Source organism: Seriola aureovittata, chromosome 21, assembly GCF_021018895.1.
Source record: "Seriola aureovittata isolate HTS-2021-v1 ecotype China chromosome 21, ASM2101889v1, whole genome shotgun sequence".
Lineage (NCBI taxonomy): Eukaryota > Metazoa > Chordata > Actinopteri > Carangiformes > Carangidae > Seriola > Seriola aureovittata.
This window is the reverse complement of record NC_079384.1, coordinates 14,723,577-14,747,835: the sequence shown is the minus strand read 5'-3', so window position 1 is coordinate 14,747,835 and position 24,259 is coordinate 14,723,577. Positions and strand designations below refer to the sequence as shown.

Below are 24,259 nucleotides of genomic sequence, written 5' to 3'. Positions count from 1 at the left end.
AGGGATGAGTGCAAGAGGAATGATGGGAAAAGAGAGGAAGATGAACACTGATGGAATAGAAGAAGATAATTAGAGGAGAGGAAAGAAAAAAAATGAGGTGACTTTAATTAGATACATATATCACTAGTTCAGGGTGAAAAGGTGATATAACCTCCCCTCAAGTTAGTTTTTTCACAGCATAAAACATTCAGCCGTATGGATTTGAGCTCATTCGTTATCAACCATCTGGAGAGGCCCTCTGTGTCCAGTCACAAACTGACCACTGCTCACATAACAGATGGATACACTGAGGAGGGCAATGCCACACAGGAGTATAGCCTCAAGCATGAACACACACTATGCCTGTTGAGGTGAAAATAAGTGGGACACTCTTGCCTTTTGGTTTCTGGCTCCTGCATGTTTTCTCAAAAAGTCACAAGAGCTTTACAATTCTGTTTTTTTTTAAAACAGCACATTCTGACATCATTTTTAAAGCACATTCTGTCAGGGTGTAAAGTTAGTCTGTCGCAAGGCAGGTATACGTGGCGACATAACCAGGTTCTAAAAAGCTTAGCTGCAGGAATTGAAGAGTTACGAAGGCAGGCAAATTTAGGAGGACCTAAAACAAAGAAAGGTGCAATCAAGTTTGTTCAAGAGGGAGAGAAAGTTGGTAAGACAACAAGAAGGCAAGGCAGCTTAGAAGGTGCTTGTGATTGGGAAATGCAGGTAGATTTAGGAGGAAAGCTTCTTGTTCCCCAGGAAATAGCCATTACAAAGCTAAGGCCTGATATAGTCTTGTGGTCTAGGAGTAGAATGAAAGTCTATTTCATAGAGCTGACTGTTCCGTGGGAAGCCTTAGTTGAAGAAGCATATGAAAGGAAAAAGCTCAGGTATGCAGAGTTAGGGGCAGAAGCAGAGCAGCGAGGATGGAAAGTTAGGATTTGTCCAGTGGAAGTAGGATGTAGAGGATTTGTAGCAAGGTCTGTTGTCTCTTTGGTAAGGGAGTTAGGAGCAAGTGGACAGAGTGTGAGGAAAATTGTAAAGGACATGTCAGATGAGGCAGCAAGATCCAGTCAGTGGATTTGGATGAGAAGGAGTAATGGTAGCTGGGGGCCCAGCAGGGGGAGCACTTAGGATAGACAGACTCTTAGGAGAAGCAAGGAAGAAAACCAGGAAGAGGAAGTGTTTTTAAGTGGGGGTGTGGCCTGTGTGAGCCTCTTTGAGACCATGCGGTTAGTCCAGGTGAGGTGGCCTGTATTGTTTGCTTGTATTGAATTGGTTTGTAGTGTGTCTTTGGCTGTTTAGGTGAGTTTGATTGTTTGTTTGTTTGTTTGTTTGTTTGTTTGTTTGCTGTCTTGGAGAGTGGGGGAGTAGGGGGGGGGTAGAGCACAGCCTAACCCGGCGGGGGAGAGTTTAGCTCAAAAAGGCATCTCTCCTTGACTCTACCTCCCTCATTCAAAATGGCCGCCACTTTCTCCAACTGTTTAGGGGAGTTTGTTTGCTGAATCTGCTTAATCTGTTAGTGTGTTTTGTCAGAGTTGATGATGGTGTTGTTTGTGGTAGCATAGGCAAGATAAAGAAAATAGTCTTGGTGTGAGGAGCAGTGATGGCTGGCATTAGGGGAGTGACTCTGGGACGCCAGTGATCACTGTCTAGCCTCCTGGAGGTGTCGTGGGACCAACTAGACGAAACACTGGTGAAAGGAGGTTCCCACCTGATCACCCCAAAGACATGTTAGTTATCACTGCTCATTAGTTTGTATAGCTAAATTAATAGTTATCATAGGACATGTTAAGCTTAGGGAGCTATTCACTGAGTCTGGTCCATTTTCTGTAGCACAAGCTTCTTGTGTTTATCTTAAATTTTTACAAGATGAATCTTGAATCTAGTTTTGTTAGCCATTGTTTTGTGTCAGTTACCTCTCCTCTCCTCTGATTAAGTGTTGCTAAAGCTATAGCTGGTTTGGATGTTGTGGCTGAGCAGTGTAGTGTAGTTTACAATGGTCGAAAATCATTAAAAAAATTTTCAACAGTGGTTATGTGTTTTTACAACAAAACAAACAAGAATGGGCATTTTTAGATGACGACCACTGATTTTTTCAGCTGAAATGGCAACAGTTGCAGGCAGATTCTGTTAGCTGTAGCTAGCTAAGCTAATTAACACTAACTCCGTCAGTTTGCATAAAACTCTGTCTGCAGCTGACATTTTTATGCTGACATATTTTAAATTGAGATCCATGTGAAACGGTCACAAAAACTCACTTGATGGCTGTAACATTAATGCTGAAAGACTTGAGGCTAAAGCTACATGTGCCCAACCAGATAAAGGGCAGGTCAGAGCCATAAACTTTAGCCTAAACTCTGCTAAAGTATTCTGGTTCTCACACAGTGCATGTGACAGTCCTGAACGGGGCTTTTGGCCACACAACCTGGCTCTGAAAGTAATGTTACTATTCTTACGTTATCTAGACCCGGCTGAATAGTAAGATGATAAGCAAGACATGCTATGTGTAATGGGTTAGGGTATAGAGTATAATGTTTTTTAACTAAAAAGAATTATGGCAAAACCTACAAAAATAAGACTGTCCATGCTTTGCCAAAACAAACATTCATCAGTTGCAGTTTAATTTTCTGTCCCTGTCTGTATCTGCAGGTGGCTCACCTACCTGCTGCTCCTGATCCTGGACCTGATCATCTGCCTGCTGGCCTGTCTGGGCCTGGCCAAGCAGTCTCGCTGGCTGCTAACCACGTGAGTGCAATATGCCCTGTAACTGTTTTTTTTTTTTTTTTGTTGTTGTTGTTGTAATTTTCTTACAAAGACACAAGCTGCTTTTTTCCTTAGAATGAAAAAAACAATCTGTTCCATTTTTTATGTTTTTCTTCTCCACATCCTACACGCCAGGAAGGAAAGACAAAGATTGAAGAGGCAGGGGCAGGACTGAGACAGAAGGGGTGGGCAGTCAGATTAGCACTCTAAGTGAATCACAGCTAACTGGGAGCCATCATCATTCTTTTTGTTTCTGTGACATTAGTGCTGCGGCAGCTGTGACAGATTCCATTGTTTTTCCAGATGTTATAGCATCTAACTGAATATGCACATTGTAACACAATACTCACTTCTCCAAATTGGCCACTAGATTATTCATTGTACATTCTCTTGGCTAAACACAGACAAAATGTATTATCTGTTTTCTTCTAGTTACTCCAATGCATTTACTTAATGTATAAAACATTGAAAGGTTTTAAAAACTGCGCTTTCCACCACCGCTGTAAACTTGTTATCCTGAGGAGGATAATTTTTATTGTAGAGAATAAGATGAATTAGTGTACACAGAGGGAGCATGAAGAAAGAGTTACTTCTCCTCCCATCAGAGAGAACAAGGCAGCTAAGTATTGGACCATGTCCTTCTACAAACACTGCCCAACTAGCCCTATTACATTTCACCATTTGCCTTTCAGCATTGCCAGCGGTAGGTTGAACTTGCTCGAGTGTTACCGTCTCATTAGCTTTGCTCAGCAAATACGAGAGATGGGAGCGAGGCCATTTGATTATATCAATACAACTTCCTGAAAACTGTTATTCCATCTTAACAGTTGACCTGCTTTAAATTGCTTCAGACATGAATTACACTCTATATCAGCCAATGTACTGTATCTCCGGAGCCTAGTATGGTATATGATTAATTATTTAGGTTTGTATTTCTAGGGGCCTTTTTTTCAAATTATTATTTTATTGATTTTTTTAGTGACAAGGAAGCAAGATAAATAAGTAATAAATAACCACATGCAGTGTAAGTTAAAGCAACCAAACATGATATAAGAAAAATTGTTATTATAGTACAAAGAGTTTTTTGGCCATTTAAAAGTGCTGAAAGAAATTTCAATGATAACAGGATGTTGGTATGACAGAATTATGACATTAAAAAACCCATATTATAAGTGATGATACATTACACACAAATACTGAACTGTATGTGCACTACATATTCACAAGCAATACCTCCACTTTCATTTAATCTTCTTAAAGTATCTATAGCTCAAGTGCATCCATCTCTAATGGGATGTGATTTTTTTTTTTTCCTCCTCTCGCTGTAAAGGAGCTTCCATGGGGCTTGAAATCCACCCGAGCCTCCATTCATCCAGCCAAGCGTCACTCTGTCTTTCTCAATCAGTCAGTTCAGGGCGTGAGCCGTGCTGAACTTGCCCTACGAGCCACAAACCCAACCCCCCACTTCACCCTCCAACCCCGTTACGCGCACAAGATGAGTCAGTGTCAAGAGTGTCTGCCCTCCCAAGAGATGCTCTCTTCCAGTAGAATGGATGTAGTTGGAGGCATTCGGGAGCAGATTACACTCTGTGGTCCTATACCGACTCTTTCTGGTGCTTGTAGCTGGCTGACCCCCCCTGTTAGCACCACACTCAGTAACAGCTTAGACAAGGAGATATGTGAGAGAGAAAGAGATATCCACAGACCTTGCTGACAGTAGTTTTTATTTGGATTTCTTTACAGGCTATTTCTGTTTCTGGAGGGAAATATTGTTGTTTCTCCCTTGGCATTTTTCTTTATGCTTTGAACACATTTATCTCCATTGTAGCCGGGTTGTGGTAAAAATGACATCTCAAAGCCTGAGTACATAACAAAGCAACTCTTAGGTGAACTGAACCTTAAAATGTTGTGATGTAAACACAGCATAAGCCCATTTTAAGCTTCATTTTATGTATTGAAATACTTGTGTGCCCCTCATGGAGACAGAGAAAGGAAAATAATTCCCCTGGATGACAGAAATCATCAGAGCGCTCATGAGCAGGGACCTACAGCAAGAGGAATTGCTATAAAAATAAACAATGCAAATAAGTGAGATCCGCTTCAATTACAATGAAACTAAATCACAGCATTAACGAGGAAAGAAAGAAAAATATATATTTTACTACCTGGAGGAAGTGAGTTGTAATAGAAGCTGCGTGTGGAAAGTAATAAAAGTTTTACAGGGGAAAGCCAGAGCTCTTCAGGTAACCTTAAATGTCCATCTCTCTAGCATAAAAAGCCTGAGGAAATGGCAGCTGAGTTCAGCAACTAGTTTTCCACTTGTGCATTTGAGCATGCTGATCAAATATCTGCTGTCTGAATAAAAGTATTGTAATATATGCAAGAGAGTACTTTCAGTTTGAAACCAGATGAATGTCAAGACGACTGCTAGTCTAGACAGAATCCACCCGAGGCAGCAGTGACTCTTATGTATGACTGACTTGCAACATTCAGTATGTTTTGAGAGAAATGTGATGACAGCTGAATTATGTTTTTATCAATATAATGAGGAAATGCTTTTAATTGACATATCTGCCAAATGTTCACTGATGTTCTTAGTCAAAAATTCAACAGTGACTGGAAGCGTTTACTTTATTAAGTTTAAACCAGTCTTTCCCCAACCTTAAAGGTCCCACTTTGTATAAAGTGTCTTTTTTTATTACAAAGCAGGTCTAGGTTCTAACTTAATACTGTGAAAGAATCAAAGCACTCAGTCCACAAAGAAATGTGTTCAGAAACTGAGCCTTAAAATGAGCTAGTAGGACTTCTAGAACTTTGTGATGTCACAACAGAGCAGTCACCGCTCTCATCCATAACCCAAGCCCAGCTCAGCCAGACCCACCATCCAACCTTGCAGGACTTGGTGTCTCTGACTGTTCACCTGAAATCTGCTATATTTTTATTCGACCACTCAGAAAACAGTCAGCAATCAGAAAACAGTAGCCGGTTAGAAGAGAGGCTCTGAGCGTCTCTTCTGATTGGCTCACCTACCTGTTTTTGCTATAGAGCTCCAGAGATAAGCCTGAGAGAGGAGATGTAAAACTACATTGAGATGGTTTTTGGTTCTTAAAACCACAAATGTATCTTCTTATGGATATCAACACTTCAAATAAAACACAGAAAAGTGTAAAATATGGGACCTTTAACCAAAGCTATTGTTGCCAAAATCCTGTCACACAGGGGATGCAAAACCTTGTCTTTGGTGCCCTGTGCCTTGTATGCCCACCGTCCACCCCAAATAAACTCCCTATAGCTTATGTGCGGGACAAAAATTTACCATTTCTTAAATACAAAAAAGTTGCCAGTGAACATAATCCAGTTAACAGCTACACTGCCATAAACTGTATTTTGCCAATAAAAGAATATACAAATACTGAGTCAGCATTTCCTCTAATTGGCCAGTCCAACCTTGTCCCACATCGGTACCACAGGGAAGTGTACTTGGGCCTTTGTAGTTTTTCTTATACTGACTTTAGTATATTCCAACACCCTGAACGAAGTACATAATCTATATGTATGGAGATTACTTAGTTTTTTCATATTAATTGAGTTAGCAGGAATGGTACAACCAAAGTTCAGCTGCTTCACATCCAGGTCACTTCAGGTTGTTGATCTGAAAAAACTCAAGATGAGAGGCAGGTGGTTTGATGATTTATTAAAACTGCAGCTTCCCTTACCAAGAAATTCAAACTTTGATGTGAAAGCTCCAGAGTGATAGCAAAGGTGTAATAATACATTTACTTCTAGGACACATATAGTCAATATGGTCACTTCACAAGCCATTAAGTGTGATGTTGAGAAAAGGCAGCTTGTGAAAGGAAAACTCATTAAATCAGTAAAGGCTAAGTGTCTTATATTGATAGCTGAGAAATTCTTCACAGCAAAGTCACAATGTGTGAGAAAGTTTGTTATAATTTGCTTAAGACTCATAAACACAACATAATGAGGTGCCTTCTAAGTTACTCACAAATAGTATCTGAGATGATCACAAGGTCGAAGCCAAAATTAGAACCTGAGAGAAAAATGTGATTATAACAGCAATTTACAGCTAAAGATTCAAGTTTTTTTTCTTCTTCAGTAGAGAAGAAAAAACAACTTCCCACACTGATTTAATTCAGAGTGACTTGACCCCATCTTCAGTGAGTGCATTTGTTAGCATTCATCTGCCCTGCTCATTGGCCTCTGTGACTTTTTCACTTGATGTGCTTTGCGTCAGGCTTACACCCGATTTGCTGCTGTTCTGTGTAGCTCAGTGACTCCCCTTTGCCCACCAGAGCACAAAACTGAACACAGTCTTGCTCAGTTTGAATGTGACCTGCTGACCATTTGCCCAGGCACACTGTGTTCACGGTTGTTTAAAGAAGCTCACGCAGTCCCGTATTGCATGCCCTGCAACAACAAACTGTGAAATAGGAATGGCCTGGCAGAAACACAGGCCACTAGTTCTCAAACCTTTTTTTGTTGTGACCAGTTCAACCAAAGAAGATTTTTTTTTTTTTTCAGATGGTTTTATTTGAAGGATTTTTAAAAGCGTGTTGAGATGAAAGTATTCAATATTTCACAAGAAGAAGCATAAATTAGAGAGATCAAATATTATTATGTTAAACAGTCTTCCTGTCCCTTTGATCATCTTGTGATCCTTCGCGTTTATATTGGGACAGCTTTGGTAACCCTCAATCATAGATAATGTTGGAAACCACTGCCACAGATTCATGTATGTATGAAACATGTAAACAAACAAACAGCAGGCACATAAAATGGGTTAAAGCAAGGCACAGAAATAGCACTGGTCTATACTGTTCTCTTGAAGAATCGTGTTGAGAGTGCACTTAAAACAGAATAAATAGTCAGAAAACTAATTAATGAGAAAACAAACAAACAGCAGAACACAGTTAAAAACTGTTCAGAGTGCAGTAGATTGTGATCATGGTTTTAAATTGGCTGATAGGTACAATTGTGTTTAGTTTTGCACATCAGACTTCGCGTCAATTACTTGAATGGGTCAAATAAAGACTATGGGACCAGTTTAATAAGGAAGTAATGTATGATGGCATGTTGCCATTTAGGGCTAAAAGATAATAAATAGAAACCAATGTATATCATATCTTACTGTTAGAGATGCTAGGGGTCTAATCCAACCAGATTCTGAGATGTTTCTATTCTAAGACTCTCTCAATACTAAACCCTTTTAGAGTGGTAATCTGCAAACCATTGTACCCACTATGTCTGGCTCTAGAAAAGGTTTGTTGTATGATTTCAATGGCAGAGTGTATAGTATTAACAGAGCAATACAGAACTGTGTCATGCATAAAGATTGACATTACAGTTTGTTATAGAGGATGTAATATGGTTAATATAAATTGTGAACAACACAGGACCGAGTATTGAACCTTGTGGAACCCCATTTGACATTTCCCAAGATTTCGCATTGCTGTCTATGAGACAGATAGTTCTGAAACCATTTACAGGACTTAGAATCAAAACCAGTATCACATAGCCTTTGTAGGACCATAACATAGTCAGCACTGTCAAATGCTTTTGTTAAATCAACAAAGAGGGCAGCACAATATCAGCCTTTGTCAACAGCATATAGAATAGCATTTGTAACAACATTAGTAACAGTGACAGTACTATGTTTGGCTCTGAAATTAGATTGTTGTGGACTAAAAAATAATTTTTCAGAGGCATGATTTGAGCTGGATTCTGGGACTCTAGCAAGACAGGACAGTTTGGAAATTGGGCTGGTAGTTGTTGACGTAGATAAAGACATTCCTGTGGTGAATCACACTAAAACAATAAGACAGTAGAACAACTCTTCCATCTCTTCTGTTTTTCGATTTAAAATCGTGATAAGCACTCTGTGCAGCCTTTCTTCTCCTTCCTATTTTGTTACCCATTAAGTTTCAGGACTCAGTGAGGGCTCTGTATCAGATGGAAGGAGGGAGACAGACTACACGAGTGAAAAAACTGATAAAGAGGGAGGCAGAAGGCAAAGAAAAAGATATGGGGGCAAAGGCAAAGGGAATCGAGAAAGTGAGAAATGGAAAAATAAAAGATAGAGGAAGAAGGATGGAAGTGTTGGTGGTGAGTGTTAGGAGCTCGCCCCGTACCTTCTCAGCACATTGTGAATTGGGTTAACCATGGAGTCGAACAATGTTGTAAAGATGAATAGGCTGGTACAAAGCCTGGGCATACATACATAAATACTGAAACACTGGTGGCACACTGTAGGGGGAAAATCGAAAGTGCCACCGTGGTCAAATCAACAGGAGCTTAGTGGATTTTCTGGAGATTATTTTCCCTAATGAGTGCTGATCTATGATAGGACCAGTCTTCATCTTTTAATGGGTATTGATCTTCTATCATACTTAATACACTCAGGCAGGCACATCACTGCTCCCCTGCATGCAGAAACATACACCCAATTCTTCCAATCTCTGCCCCCACTTATTGTCACATGTCTCTGATGTCATTTTCTGATAGTATTAGATCATCTGGGAGGGAGCCCTCTGCAAAATAAAACCACATTTTTATAACCTGATGGGTGCGGGAGCAGTCGTCCACCCAGGGGGGCTATAATCGAATGTAGGAGCCAGCGGAGCGGACATGCTCGGCTGCTTGTTCCCGGGGTTCATAAAGCCACGCCGCTGCAGCTGCACTGTATGTTGATGCTGTAGAATCAACTCCCACAGAAATAAACATGACCTCTGACTTTTCTGCTGATGACAAGCCAGTGAGATCACCACTCCTACCCCTTGTGGGCTCACGCCGTTTCCTTTCAATAGCAGAGGCCGTTATGAAAATACTTCCATGTGCGTCACTGTATTCCCTCTGCAGGGTGCTGATAACTATATTAACTGCAAAATTCCTACTTTTTTTGCTTTCGTTTTGAGTGTCGTTTTGTGTTGCTGCTTCCTCATGTCTTATGAAAAGACCAACTTGAAGCACCTATAACTGCAATTTCTACAGAACTTTATTGTGTCTTTTAACACATTATTAAGATTTCCCTGTCCCCATGATTTCTGCTTTTTGTTCCCTCTCATCAGAGTCTTTTTTAAATAGCAGTAGGCAGCTTGTTTCAGCTCTCAACAGGCTCTTTAATAAAAACACTCTTTGCTACCTGTCCACCACCAAACACCAAGCAGACAAAGTTAGTGCCTAGCTGGTGAAAATAGTGGAGCATTTAGTGGCTAAAAGGGCCAGATATTTTTCTGTTGGAATAGAGCTAAAAAAGAGAGCACTTACATTCATTACATGGACACAAACACAGCCTCAATTGAATGCTAATGTCGCTCTGCATTTGTAAATTAGCAGCTGTTTACCAGCAAGTCTGACATATCAATTTAAAAGGTGATGATGTGTCTGTGTCGTGTTTACAGCTTGTTTCAGCTATGGCAGGCTTAAATGTCGAAAACCCTAGCTACTCTTCCGGTTTGCTAATGGTGTGATTTGAGGAATGAATAGTATCCCCTCGTAATCAATACAAATTATTGGAAATTACTTGCTGCAAAGTGGTACATGGGAGGTAAATCATTAATCATTGTGTTTCAGTTGGATAAATACCAAGCTTTACCAAGCCATCAAAGTCCTGGTTGCTGAGTCTTCAGTTGACCACATCCACTGACTATTGTACTGAGCTGCACTGTGACCTTTGCTGTTGCTTTGTGTCCCTACAGGATGATGGTGTTTGGAGTGCTGACTCTCGTCCTGAGCTGGACGTCTCTGGGAGCTGACCTGGCCACTGCTGTGGTGAGCTGCTTCACTTCCTCTCCCCCACTGACTAACAGCCTGACCCGATATAAACTAGCATAACCCGGTCTGCAATCAATTCTTATCATGCCTAACAGTGATGATGAATTGCTTTAACTACACGCACGCTGCACTTGAAAAATGTCTTTCCGTGTGTGGGGGAGGGGGATGATTATACACTGCGTGCATGCAGTGCCATATGTGCTTATGTGTATATACATGCTTGCATTAAAAAAAAAAAACATCTGCAGGGTGTCAGCACACAACCATCTGAGCATCACATTAGTTAAAGGTTTTCCCACATACTGTGCAATCTCACGTACAAATGTGCACCTTTTATTAATGAACACATTTACATAAGATGCATTTGAGTGTGGCTCTTTGCAGCAAACTACATTTCATTGGAGCCTTTTCATTCAAAATCATTGCATCGCTGCTCATTAAGTGTCTTTCTAGCCTCTCTAGCCTTAATAAAATTTTTCTAGAAAAGTCTAGTTGTAAAATGTGAGTGAGCTAGAAAGAGCCCTCACAGCCATGCAGTGTCATCTAAAAAGGAATTAGCACCTCCTCACTGCCCCGTCTTGAGTCTTTCTGATCTGAGTTTGTCTTTCTGACACCTCTTGCGCTTTAGATCTCTGCTGTCAAACAGTGTACCTCTAAAAAAAAAAAAAAAAAATAGGCCGACAAAAGAACAAAATTCCCAAGCCCACACCTTGTCAGCATCATGATTCAAGCCCGAAAAGGTTGATTCAAAGTGAAGGATTGCGACAACAAGAGTCCAATTGGAGCTTTTAAAGCTTATCATACTGAATAGGTGAATAATTTCAGCGGTCTGCTCTATTATGGCCTTTATGCAAAAAAAAAAGCCACACTAACATTTGAATGACCTAAAGAGGAAGAATCAATGTGATAAGTGAAAATAGAGAGAAGCATTTCAAAGAATACTAAATGGAAGAGCACTTGGTGTTTGACTCACCTGCCTCAGGCCTGCGTGCTATTTTTCCCAGGTTTGTTGTTGGATGTTGTGTTTTGACTCGGGGCTGCAGAGGATTGTTAACATGTGCGAATTTAAGTAGGAGATAATGAGCATCGGGTAAAAAGCGGCAGGAGGTGTGATGAGTTACAGCATATTAGTCTCTAGTGTCATCCTCCCCTCACATCTGCCACTTCAGTGGCTCCTTTATAAGTCTCTGGTCTCTGTGATCTACGATGGTTGAAAATCCTGGTGGAGTCCTTTGATGCCAAAGCCATGACACGCAGGAAAACCAGGACATGCAGTCCAAACTCCTACGAGCAAACGACATACAGATGATTCACAGTGCAGTCAGCCTGCTACCTTATGACATATAGTGTGTGCAGGTGGAAAAGTGACATCACCAAAAATCAAAAGGGCTTCCTTCTCTGGGGAACGTGAGTATCCTAAACAAATGTCATGGCAATCCAGCCATTACTTACCTACCATAAAATGTTGAGAGTTTGGCTGAAGGGCAGCCCTTTCAGGAATTTCTTCAAGTTGTATGTGTGGGAATTGCTGCCTGTAGGAAGCACTAGGGGAAAAGTCACCAAAAATACAACGATCCATCCTTTAGGGCACCATGAGTATCTAGAGACATCAATGCTAGGCCACGGCCCAAATGTGGAAATTCAAGGCATCATCAAAATCTGTTGAAATGATCATCTGGAGAAAAAAACCATCCGTACCAAATTTAACTCTCCCTTCGCTCTTCAGCTCTACGTGGTGAATGATATTGCTTAATAGAAACTACTTGACACAAATCCTTAAAAACCACACAGGTCGTTTTTTTTATTTATTTTTTTATTCAACCCTCTCATACGACCCATAGGAGTGTCTCCTGAAATAGCGGCCCCTGTGGCGGCAGGCGAACCGGACCTTGATTGTCATGGTTACAATAAATAAACACTCAGATTTGCTGCGCTTGACTGCACTGTATGGTTGACATCCACTGGGCCTTTTCTACTACAGCTCGTCATTTTTTGGGTGGCTTTCAGAGGCTACAGACCGTAGCAAACACCAGACAGGTCATCTGGTCATTGCAGGGCTAAAATAAATTGTCATTCACACCTGTGGGCAACTCTCCACACCAGCTGGCTCTAATAGTTTTGGACTGTTGAAGGGGAACTGGAGCAGCTGTAGGAGGCTTTACCACTTAGCCATCACCCAGCTCCAAACATACTGCTGCCACCTGAAAATGTCCAAAAAAAATAAAAAATCCCTGAAATGTTTTCCTCACTCTCGCCGACCTCCTCCACCCTGACTAAGGGTTGAGCTCATGAAAATGTATTTGCCACTGCAGCCAGACTGCTGCGTCCCACTTTAAATGAGAACGAGTGTGTTTGCTGTGCTCTAATGATGTCAGACAACCTCCACATCCAGGGGAACAACAAACCTGCACCACACTGTGGTGTATGTGTTTGCAGACAGTGTATTTGTTTGTCTTGCTGAGGATCTTGGTGTGTGGCTTTGGTCTGTGTTTACAGGTGTGTATGTCGGATGTTTTTTTGTTTTTTTTTGCTTAACTGACTGCAGATATTCGTGTGTGGTTCCTACATGGGAATCTTCAAATTGTGTGTGCGTGTGTATGTAGGCTACAGTTAAATTAGTGCCTTAGTACACAGTAAATTAATGCATAATGAATGCAGCCCTTCACAGAACTCTTTAATTACAGACAGCGGGAAGACAGAACTCTGCATTCTCAAAGAATCACTGTTTTGCCTTTAAGAATTCTAACAAACTTGCTACTGAATTGCAGAGCTCCTTGGCATCCCTTGTTTCTAACAAACTGGCTCGGGTTTGCTGAGGAACTCGGCTTACTTTATCTCATCTGTGTGTGGGGCTCATTAGCGTACCCCCCTGAGAAGGTTAAGCTACACGCAGTGTGTTTGTCCTGAGCCTTAGGGACGTTTAGCATTCAGACGGCACAGTTCGGAGGAGACGGCCTCTCCTCGCTTTTATTTTTTTATTTTTGTATTTTTTTTTTTTTTGCTACGGCAGGTTACTTGTTAGCGATGTGCAGTGGAGTGAAAGTGGTTGTGAGTGACAGAACTGAAAAGTATTCCCGTCTAGACATGTTTAAGTGGATTATAAGTGCAGCCCTCTTTATTTTTCTTTTTGCATCAAAAGTGATGAAGATGATAGTCATCATTATTATTCGGCTTCGTCAAAGGGACTTTTGAAGTGTTAATGAAATATTAATGTCAGGTAGAGTACTTGGTAGTTGACACTCTAATTCATTTCTTCTCTGAAGTTCTGTTTTCATCCTCCTTATTTCATGAACCTTTCACTCTGCTCAGCTGTGTCTTCGTTGTGTGTTCGCTGCTCTCACACGTCTCCTGTTTTATTTCAGGGTACAAGTGATTTCTGTGTGTCCCCTGACAAGTACCTCATGAGCCAGACGAAGACTATCATCGGTGCTGGTGAGCTTCAGTGTGAATAATATGACAAATGTTGCATTAATGATGTTGTAAAAGCTGCGGCCATGACACTAATTGTGTTTTAGTTGAGAGAAAAATGAATGAATGAAGATGAATTTCATCAGCAGCGTGTGTGTGTGTGTGTGTGCATGTGTGTGTGTCTGTGTGTGTGTGTGTACGTGTGTTCTCCACAGATATTGTTCATTACTACCTTTACTGCAACCAGACTCTCTCCAACCCCTTCCAGCAGGTAAGAAACGTATGTCAAACTTGAGGTTAAGCTTCTGAATGTTGACTGATACGACCTTGTAAACAATCATTCATTCATTGTGACTTACAGGTCATAAGACCTTAATGTGTCAAGGCTAAAACACGGCTAAGTGTGACTGAAATATTAGTATTTTGTAGACATTAGGCAAGAGGCGAATCTGTAACTGAGGACACTGATGTCATGCCATCTGCATTTTTTCCGGCAATTTGACTACACATTAGTAAGTCTACAGGCTCCCAGTATGTTTTTACTAAATACACCTGAATTTGACTTTTATCTTACTTTGGAACCAAGTTTTGATCTCTTTGATGTTTTTGTTTAAAAAAAAAAAAAGATTAAAATGCGTGTTTCATAAAGACTTTTGCCTGAATAAGACTGAATAAGGAAGGTTTCCTGATTTAAATTAGGAAATATCTGATTTATCTATCTACATAATCAAGCGTAGGAATCCGGCCGATCATTCAATCATTCATGAAATTTGATGCTCGACCACATGTTGGTCATTATTCAGGATGTATTAAGGTTTGATACCCAGTGGCTACAGTCTGTTTGTATATAGGTTACATAAAGCCATTGTTTCAACCTCATTTAAAGCCAATCTAGAGTTAAAGCAGGACCTAACTACATATTGAAATATTGTCATTTAAAGGCAGTTGAGATGGGGCTCACCTGCTAGAGCATGTACCATGAAAAAGGCTTAGTCATAACTGCAGGCGGCCTGGGTTCAAATCTGACCCCCTTCGCTGCATATCATGCCCTCCCTCTCTCTGTCTGACTTACCTGTCTCTCTCTCTCTCTCACTGTGACTATCAGAATAAAGGTGAAAGATGTCTTTAAAAACTGTTGAGAAAACAGTTGATGTTGCCAAAATGTCTAAAAACTTTCATCCATCAAATGTATTTTGTTCAGTTTGAAGCTGAATGTCCAGATGTCTTTTGACCTGCAACTCACAGCATCAGTGCTGGGTAGGGAGTTCATTTCCCTGCCCCTCGAGCCTCATCTTTGTCAAGCTCTTTCTCTCTGTCTGGTCCTGTCGGTCTGACTTGCATCCTACTCTCACCTCACACCTCGCTAGTAGAAGTTACAGAATTGCCATTTCTTCCTCTGTGCTTGTATTTCTTCATTCTTTGGCATGTATCAAGCAAACAAGCTAAAACATGCCGAGGTGACACAAAGCCGCCAAGGCGAAGTCTATAAAATTGCAGATTAGATGAAGCAATTTAACCTTCCTCTTCCCGCTCTTCTGAGGTTTCCGTTCAGAGAAACAGAGCAGGGGTTTTGGATCACATCACTGACTTCCCTGCTGACTGATGTCAGTGGTAAAGTCAATTTCTGCGAGCCCTGGCCCAGCAGAGCTCAGATCTTATTATCTGAATTTTGTGGACATGCCCTGAGGATAACAAGAGCACAGCAGCAGAGGGCAGACAACTATCACCCTGTCTGGTAAACAAAGTCAGCACTCCTTTTTTTTTCTGCCACACAGATACCCAACAGGTGCAAGGTTCACAAGCAAGCTCGCAGCTACAGGAGTTCACACTGACTTGCAAACATACAAGCTCTCTCTCCCTCTTTCAGTTTTTCTATTGTGTCACTCTCTCGCCCTCATGAATTCTTAGCCTGAACAGCAGTGGCGCCCTGCAGTTCTGCCCTCTGTGCTCTTGTATCTCACATCATTCCTGCTTCAACTGTTCTTCGTTCCACAGCTCTTTTTTCTATTCTTATTAACGTCATCTCTTCGCCTTTTCTTACTGTCCTCCTCCATCCACTTTCTCTGTCCTACTTTTACTTTATTTGACTCAGAACAAGCTTGCCAAAACTAAAGTAAAAGATAAAAGAAGAAGCTAAATCTGCTCATGCCATTAGATTGTGAGGCAGAGAACAGTTTGACTATGGACAGTCATCCTGATCCAAAAAAAAAAAAAACTCAGATCAGAGGAAAGCAATTACATTTATGGATAGTTGAGGTAATTGACCATATCCTGTTTCAATTTAACACTGTGCCACAGGCCAGGCTCCTTGTTAGGTCGTGTGACTGTGAAGACACAATTTTACTTGGAGTTGTGAACGATTAATATATTTACGGTTGTGCTTGGTTGTTAATTAAAGAAAAAAAGACACAGTGCAGAAGGTGCTGGCTGTCAGGTAGGATGTGATTATCTAGTTATATTGTGTTGAATGTGGAGGCTTATTTTGCCCCCTGTTGGTGGGCACACCAACCAGCATGACTACAATGGCCGACTCATGCTACAGAGTGTAGTGATAGGATATCTTATCAGCTCACTCCACTAAAAATCCCAAAATGCAGTAATATTTAGCCAAAACTGAGTTAACAAAATAACCTGTGTTTACAGTATAAAAAATATTATATATGTCGTGCAATTTTAAGTAAATAACATGTAAAGCAGTAACATTAATTAACTCCGGCTAGTGAATTAGCTTCAGCTTAGGCTAGCTGTGACTGCGCTCTAGCCAGCCTTAGCTGATGCTAATTAACCTTACCCTTTTACCTAACGTTTCCAACCTTTTTCCTGAAATTGAAAAATAAATTCTGACTCTTCAACATCCTTTCAATTGAGTTTGTTTTACTACATAATAAGGCAGCAGCTAAATCCAGCAGCTGTACAAAGTTACGGTTTTACTGCTTACAAAGCTGTTGTACACATTTGCTACACAGCCTTTAAACTGCAGAGCCCTTTTTTCTCAATGTCACACTTTTTGTAGTTACAGTGATGCATTAGCCTTTGCATTTTGTCTTGAACACATGTTCTTTCATACATCAAACTTCTTCTTATTAGCATTCAAGGCTAACTGCCAACTGTTATTTTTGCCATCAATTTATCTGGATCGTCTGTATAAAATAAAGTAACAAATGAATTTACAGTGTTAAGTAGGATACTATGCTTTCATCCATATGTTATCAGTTTGTGAAAGGACACAAAGTCTACATACTCTTTTAGAAAACATGAACATCATATCATTTGGCAGTAGCTCCAGACTTGTTAACCTTTATTTTCCATGCTATATGCTCACTCTTCCATTACGACTCTCCCTTTAGGACTCCATTAAGATCAATGCTGCTCCTTCATTTGCATGCTCTTCACTTTCTTTTTTGCAGCCTCTGACCATCTTCCAGAGATCCCTGACCACCATGCAGATTCAGATCCAGAGTCTGCTCCAGTTTGCTGTACCTCTGTTCCCTACAGCTGAGGTATCTCCCACATAAACACTACGCTATAACTCTTGTTCTGTAGTATTTGGCAGTCTGAATTATTTTAGGAGTAGGATTAGAAGGTGCTTAAGTATTTTTCAGTGATACGGTGACCTCTCCACAGAGAGACCTACTGGGTATCCAGCATTTGCTCAACTCGTCAGAGGCCAGTCTGCACCAGCTGACCGCCCTGCTGGACTGCAGGGGGCTCAATAAGGTTCGTACACTGCATCCTAATTGGCATCACAGCAGCACAACTAGGTCAACAGGAGAGTAAGTGGCCACGTAGGATTTCAGCATAAGACTGAAAGTGGAGCTGGGAACAGAGCAGAGAGAGGCACAACAGAAAGAATTGGAAATTTAACTAGATCAACTTCTTCTTCTCTGTTTTCGTGTGAGTTTCCTGCACCGTCTGACTCGTACAGTATTGCTTGTTACTGCAGTGCGGTTTACATGAATAATGTGCATGATATGAATGAAGTAAATGTCTTCCTGGAGACCACACACACCAGTGCTCTAAGTGCTTGTTCATTCATCTCCGCCTCATTTTGCCTGCCGTGAATTCAAACATGGCAGTTAAGAGTCGGCTGATAGGAGCGGACCGTGCGTTTGCTGTTTCGTTTGTGTTTATGTTCCGTTTGACCTCTTTAGGATTACCTGGACGCGATGGTGGGGGTGTGCTATGACGGGGTGGAGGGTGTGCTCTACCTCTGCCTCTTCTCCATCCTTGCAGCCTGTGCCTTCACTGTCATGCTGTGTGCCATTCCCAGGGCATGGAGACAAATTGCCTGCAGGTCAGTTCGTTCTCTGCTTGTCTGCCTGCCTGAGCGCCCTCATTTCCTCATCTTGCACCCATCTCTATGCAGCATCACATTCTGTGCTGTATGAGCCAAGCCGTACATGTGTGTGAATATTTTTTCACAATTGTACAAGAGCCCAGTTGTTTTGCCACAAATGCAAATTCTGTTGTGTGAGTGCAAGGTCTTGGACTGCAAAATACCTTCTCAGAGTAGCTGATAATTCACTGGCATTAATCTGTATTTACTGTGTGCTCCCTCCATGTAAACATACTTTCTTTTGAAACATTACTGTTCATCCATTTAAAGCACCATTCAGCTTATTTTGCATCTTGTAATCCATCCAGACTTACTATTACAAAAAGCACAGCATAATATTAGATCAATTTCCCCTTTTTCACATGGCATTAACTTTATTTCATTGTCATTTATATTATCATCATGTAGTCATGCAGGTGTGAGCAGAGGCTGTTTTGAAAGCACTCGGGATATAAATTACCTAAAGGCAATGGGTTTTTTTTAACATAAGAAACAACCAAATTATTAATAATAATAATTATCTTTTTAATCATGTCCATGTCTGTTTATTTGGTTTGATTTCCTGACAGCAGAGCGTGTGAATGCAAATCTCAGAGGTTCCTGGAGTGGTGCTCCACTCCACCACTTGAAAGAGTCCCTGCTCACAGCTGCATTATCGTACACTGATAACACAGATCTGTCAAAAAAAAGTGTTAGTGAAATGTTGACTGTGATCAAACGCATGTGCCAAGAAAGTGTTAATCCTCTTTAAGCTGATATTCATACTGTACTAAAGGAACCCGTGGCTTCTTGCAGTTTAAGTTCAGACAAAGCCCACAAAAAACAACATTGATAGTCCAACAAAAAATGGATAATGGATTTTGTCTCTCCTAATATTATTCTTTCTTTTACTTTTGGGGATCATCAGGCTCTAAATTTTGCAACTACAGTTCCCATAATGCTTTAGGCATTATAATTTTGGCATTCATTGACAACTTTAGCCCTGTTTTTTTTTTCATTTGAAGCCTTTATTTGTTTATACTTTGGCAAATTGGCACCATTAAATGTATGCCAAATTATTTAGTAGCAGTTCCTGTTTGCAGTTTACCTGTTGATGCACAGACAAGTATGACTGGATTAATTTGATAGTGAAGAAACTTAAAAAATGTGATGATTCTTAGGCAAATTGTGAAGTTACACAGTAAAGAGCATCTGTTTTTCTATGATTCGTGAGCAGGTTTATTGATATTTATTCATTATGGGCATCAGCGATAATGATATGTGTAGGCCACGCTGAATCTGTGTATTTTGTCTGTGGGTTGAGATTTTCTGAGTTGTGAAGAAGAGAGGAGATGTGACTTAGAGAGGAAGTAGCTTAATTGTCTCCATGTGTTGCATTGATAGTAGGCAAATCAGCCGGCTGAACTACAATAACTGACATGCATTTGTCCTTTTCACCTCACACACAGTATCTCCCCTTTAACCCTCCCGCCTCACAGTTTTTAAAGCCTCTGGACTAAGCCAATCGTTGGACTTCTCTGCTGATGTTTCTCTCCACTTGTAGGGAGCAAGATTACGACGACATCGAGGAGGAGGACCCGTTCAACCCACGGGCGAGGAGGATAGGCTCTCAGAACCCCAATCACACCAACATGCACAGCTTCTGCAGCTACAGCAGCAGCATGGGCAGCCAGAACAGCTTGCACCCGCCCGCCCCTGCTGTCTCCAACGCCCCCATGTCTGAGTACATGTGAGTGAACGGAAAAAAATGTGTGAAAATGCGATTTCTAGAATGCCTACAGCTTCTGAGTCACCTCTTTCGTTCTTTCTCAGGAACCAGACCGCTCTGTTTGGGGGGAACCCACGGTACGAGAACGTGCCTCTGATAGGACGAGGATCTCCACCCCCTTCGGTGCGTTGGGTCCCGGAGGCCAAGTCCTCCCTATGATGTCACTTCCCACTGAGCTAACAGAAAGATTTAAGCTTCAAAGCACAGGAAGTTGTCCTTACTTATAGGTCCTGGTTATATTTATTATTATATTTGAACTCAGTGACTCAGGCAACTTCCCTCCTTTAAAGTTCATCTTAACATCACTCAAATGTGAAGCCATATTTAACAGCCTTCCCTTGACTTTTTTTTTTTTTTTTTTTTTAACGATTTGTCAAAGGTTTTTAATGAGATACTCTTTCACTGCACACTGTGCCTTTTTCTGCCCTCCATAACGTACACTGGGCTGACTTACAGCACCAAAGCAAGGAGAGGAGAAGTAATGTAGTTAATATTTAATCATGAAGTGAACATCGTTTAGCCTCTCTCAGGTCAAATCCCCAAGAGAGAGCGACACGGGTCTTAACCCATACACTCGCTCACTGTTGACACTAAAGCTTTTTCTTCCTTATTGAATACGTTTGCCCCCCCACTGGGCAACTTGTCTCCTGTCATACATGAGTTACATGAGGGAGATAAAAATGGAATCATTTTGGATTAAATTTTCATCGGGCACAGCCTCACATACGTGTATAGCTTGCTGTATATGTGTGTAACGGAAAACAGCATTCTGCAGGTATTTAATCATAATATACTATTTTTTTATAAAAGGATATATTAGGTCTACCTGTTTGATTTCGCTGAAAGGAAATAAATACGAATCCATAGATAAAATCAATCTCACCACAGTATATCTTTTTGTAGACAAAAAAGAAAAAGAGTAAGATTGCTTTCGTGTCAGTCATCATCTTCATTAACCTTCAGCCTCTATTTCTAACTGGACCAGAAAAATGTGATGTACTTTGCCTTATGACTTCTTTCTTAATTAATACCAGCAAGTAATGTATAATTAAAGTCTCCCTCATGACTACAACTGTACAGCACCATGCAGTAGTCTTCCGCTAACAGCTTCTTTTATATATTTTTTGTTTGTCCGTTTGTCATGTGTATGTTTGTTTGTTTTTTATCTTTCATTTCTATATTTCCTCTTTCTTTTAATCAACTTTTGGAGATATACTCTCAGCAGTATAGAAACAGAGTAAGTCTTTTCAACTCTTCCTCAGGATTAACTCCACACACCCCCCACCCCCACCCCCACCCCCACCCCACAAACACACACTTTTCCTCTGTTGCATCTCCGTCTTTTTACCTCTCCTTCACCCTCACATCACTTTGTTTGGTTCCTGTGAAGTTTTCCTGTTCGGCATGGCTTTAAACTCCCAACCTGTTGTCCTCATCCCAGACAGTCTTTACTGAATTAGCGAGGGATGTCTGCCCCTGGTGTTCACAGGGTGGTACTGTAGTTATACTCACAGTTAGCCCCCGTGCATGCAGTCCTGCTCCAGTCATTCAGTCCTGTAGCTTGTAGTGCCATGAGGTGTTTAGCACCAGGCATTTTGTAGCACTTTAGAATCTATTTCATTAGAGTTTTGAGAGAACTAGAATGGTGCCAGTATTACTGTTAATGTCAAAGTGTGGGAAATAAGCAAATTGTGCATTTAGTAAGGGATTGATTTCTTTTAGCAAACTCCAAATCTATGCACTGAGCTAGTTTAGTTTAACTAGCTCACGGAAACTCCACTAAAAAATCTATAATTTTAGCTTCAAATACTCAACTGCTGTAGGCCCCTAAGAGTCTGTAGCTTACTGCTTTATGGAAGGCAGCAACTATAAAGCCCGGATTAACAGCAGTTACAATTAGAGCTGGGTATTGTTTGACATTTTAAGATACTAGCATTGAGTTTCACTACCGATAGCAACAGTTACCTGGGAAATATTCTATAAGTTTTTCTACTTTCTTTTATTTAACGAAAGAATGAAAAGTTCTCAAATGTTAAATATTGAATATAAGAATCTGATGCCAGATTTTGGTACTTGACAGTATTCTGTGCTGCTGCATAGTCCGCTCATTCTGTATGTTATATAGCAGAGAAGTGTTTTATGCTGCGGGAGTGGTTTGAGAAATCTCTGTGTATTTTATTAAATTTACATTCCTGGATCTCCATTATAATCCACTGTAACTGCTGTAAATCCAAACTGATGACATCAACTTTTCAGAATAACCTTTCAGGCCTTCAGAGAGTGAGAATTAAATGCTACAAAGACCGGTTTTCAGTGCACTATTCCTTTAAACCCATCATGACATTTTCTTCCTTTTTTTAGCTGATGATTAGTTCATATGTGTGAAATCTCACTATCAACCCACAGAATCCACCTGTAATCTTCTCCCTGTGCGTGTCTTTGTGTTTGTCTTTTGATCCACAGTACTCCCCCAGTATGAGGGCCACCTATCTGTCCATGACCGAGGAACAGAGTAGACACTTTGGGAACGACTTCCAAGCATAGACTTCTCTGTCTGCCCGAGGAGGGAAACAGCATCTCACACACAAACGCACACACCTTCAACAAGAGAGGAATGTGCGGCTATTCCAAGCATCACAAAGAACAGTGTGACATCTAGTTTGTCCAGGACTCCAGCCTGTGCGGTTTCAGGACAAATGAACCGTATCTGTACTGTTCTCCATGTGTGGTACGCTCATAAATGATTAATCTCACTTTTCTGCCCCAAATCCTTTTGTTGAAGAACTTAATCTTAATCCGCTGTGTTCCTCGGCTACCTGACACAAGTTTTGAAACATGAACTGTATAAACCAGCCTCACGCATCGAGGGGGAAAAGGTGTGACGACCGTTTGTGGGTACCTGAGTACTTCAGGTTAAACACCGGTGATAGAAGCAATTTTGAGGGTTAATTTCTCACTGCAGTAAAACTAAGCAACATGTTCCCAATAAGATAAGAAAAAAAAAAAGACAATTAAAATGAATTGTCTCTTGTTTTGCATCTACAGCCCTGCAAAGCTTTGAAAAGGAGATGTGCATCACTTCTGACAACTTACATTCAGGTCTCCAAAGAGAAAAAAAAAAATGTGAACATGACAGCTGATGTAAACATGCCATAATATTTTCTATGTGTTATGCTTCATGCTTGATATTTGTGAAGCACAACCCCTGCACTGGCAGCACACAGCAGGAGGTACTGCTGAGATATATAATTTATTTACATTCATACACAGACACACCTGTGAGTGAAGCTTTATGTTTCTGAATCTCTGGAGACGTGACCTTGAGACCACGACTTCTGTAAATAAGTTGTACAATAACAGACTGTTGTCTTATTCTGATTTGATTTTTGTTTAAACAATGTGCCATTTTTTTATATATTTTTTCTAGTTTTTTGTGGCAATGTCACATAGGATCACTCTTCTTTTGTATTTTCTAAAGGGCCATTAATTCATATTTTCTGCATATCTAATTCAACTAATACAATAAAGTTGTAATTTCTGCCGTAATTTGGGAAGCTGTGCTGCTCTAACTAGAATTAATGAGAATTTTCAGGTAACTATTTTCATCAAAACAACCTATCCAAACAGTTTGGACTAACTAACAGTGGTTTTCCGTAGGGATTTAATACATGCAGTGTCATTTATTAATACTGATTTTGTTAAGTGTCGTTTCTTTCAGCATGTTACACCACAGGCACTGAGAGTGGTGCTTAATTTTGTGTGTGACCTCAGACTGTGGGGTCTACTTGTGAGTTGAATAAACCAGTTTTGGGTACATCTTGTTGTGTCTTCATTTTGTTGTTGGATGTTAATGGGTGGGTGCACATGGGAGAGTGTAATCCACACCCATTGCTTCACACAGTATCTTTTCTCACAAGATAAAAAATGCAGTCTTTAAAGGGGATTTATCTGAGCTCATAAGTGGAAAAATTCACTTCCTACACACTTACTAGTTACAGCTTTCCTGACCTGACATTTGTGCGATCAAAAATCTAATATTAATTATTCAAAAATATATTCAGAGTTTTCTTAATTGTATGAATCAAGAATAAAAAATAAATGGTCAATGAATGAACCAATGACAATGATGGAATTTGAACCATCCAGTGCACACTCACTCAGAGTGGGCTGTCCAGTGAGAGAGGAAAACAGTTAAACTTATGAAATGACAA

General features: G+C 40.6%; 1 protein-coding gene across 2 annotated transcripts in view; it reads left to right on the top strand.

The window, feature by feature from the left end:
- ttyh2 (tweety family member 2) overlaps positions 1-23,862 on the top strand; it is a 61,802-nt gene extending 37,940 nt beyond the window's left edge. Inside the window, exons 5-15 of one of the 2 annotated variants that reach the window (XM_056366369.1) lie at positions 2,632-2,727; positions 10,461-10,533; positions 13,899-13,968; positions 14,160-14,215; positions 17,352-17,444; positions 17,569-17,661; positions 18,096-18,238; positions 19,824-20,009; positions 20,093-20,171; positions 21,259-21,285; positions 22,512-23,862. In XM_056366369.1, coding sequence (XP_056222344.1) covers positions 2,632-2,727; positions 10,461-10,533; positions 13,899-13,968; positions 14,160-14,215; positions 17,352-17,444; positions 17,569-17,661; positions 18,096-18,238; positions 19,824-20,009; positions 20,093-20,171; positions 21,259-21,285; positions 22,512-22,592 — 997 coding nt within the window. In that variant the 3' untranslated portion in view covers positions 22,593-23,862. The remainder of the gene's footprint in view (positions 1-2,631; positions 2,728-10,460; positions 10,534-13,898; positions 13,969-14,159; positions 14,216-17,351; positions 17,445-17,568; positions 17,662-18,095; positions 18,239-19,823; positions 20,010-20,092; positions 20,172-21,258; positions 21,286-22,511) is intronic. The other variant, XM_056366370.1, reaches the window with a different exon arrangement.
- The last annotated feature ends 397 nt before the right edge of the window (positions 23,863-24,259 follow it).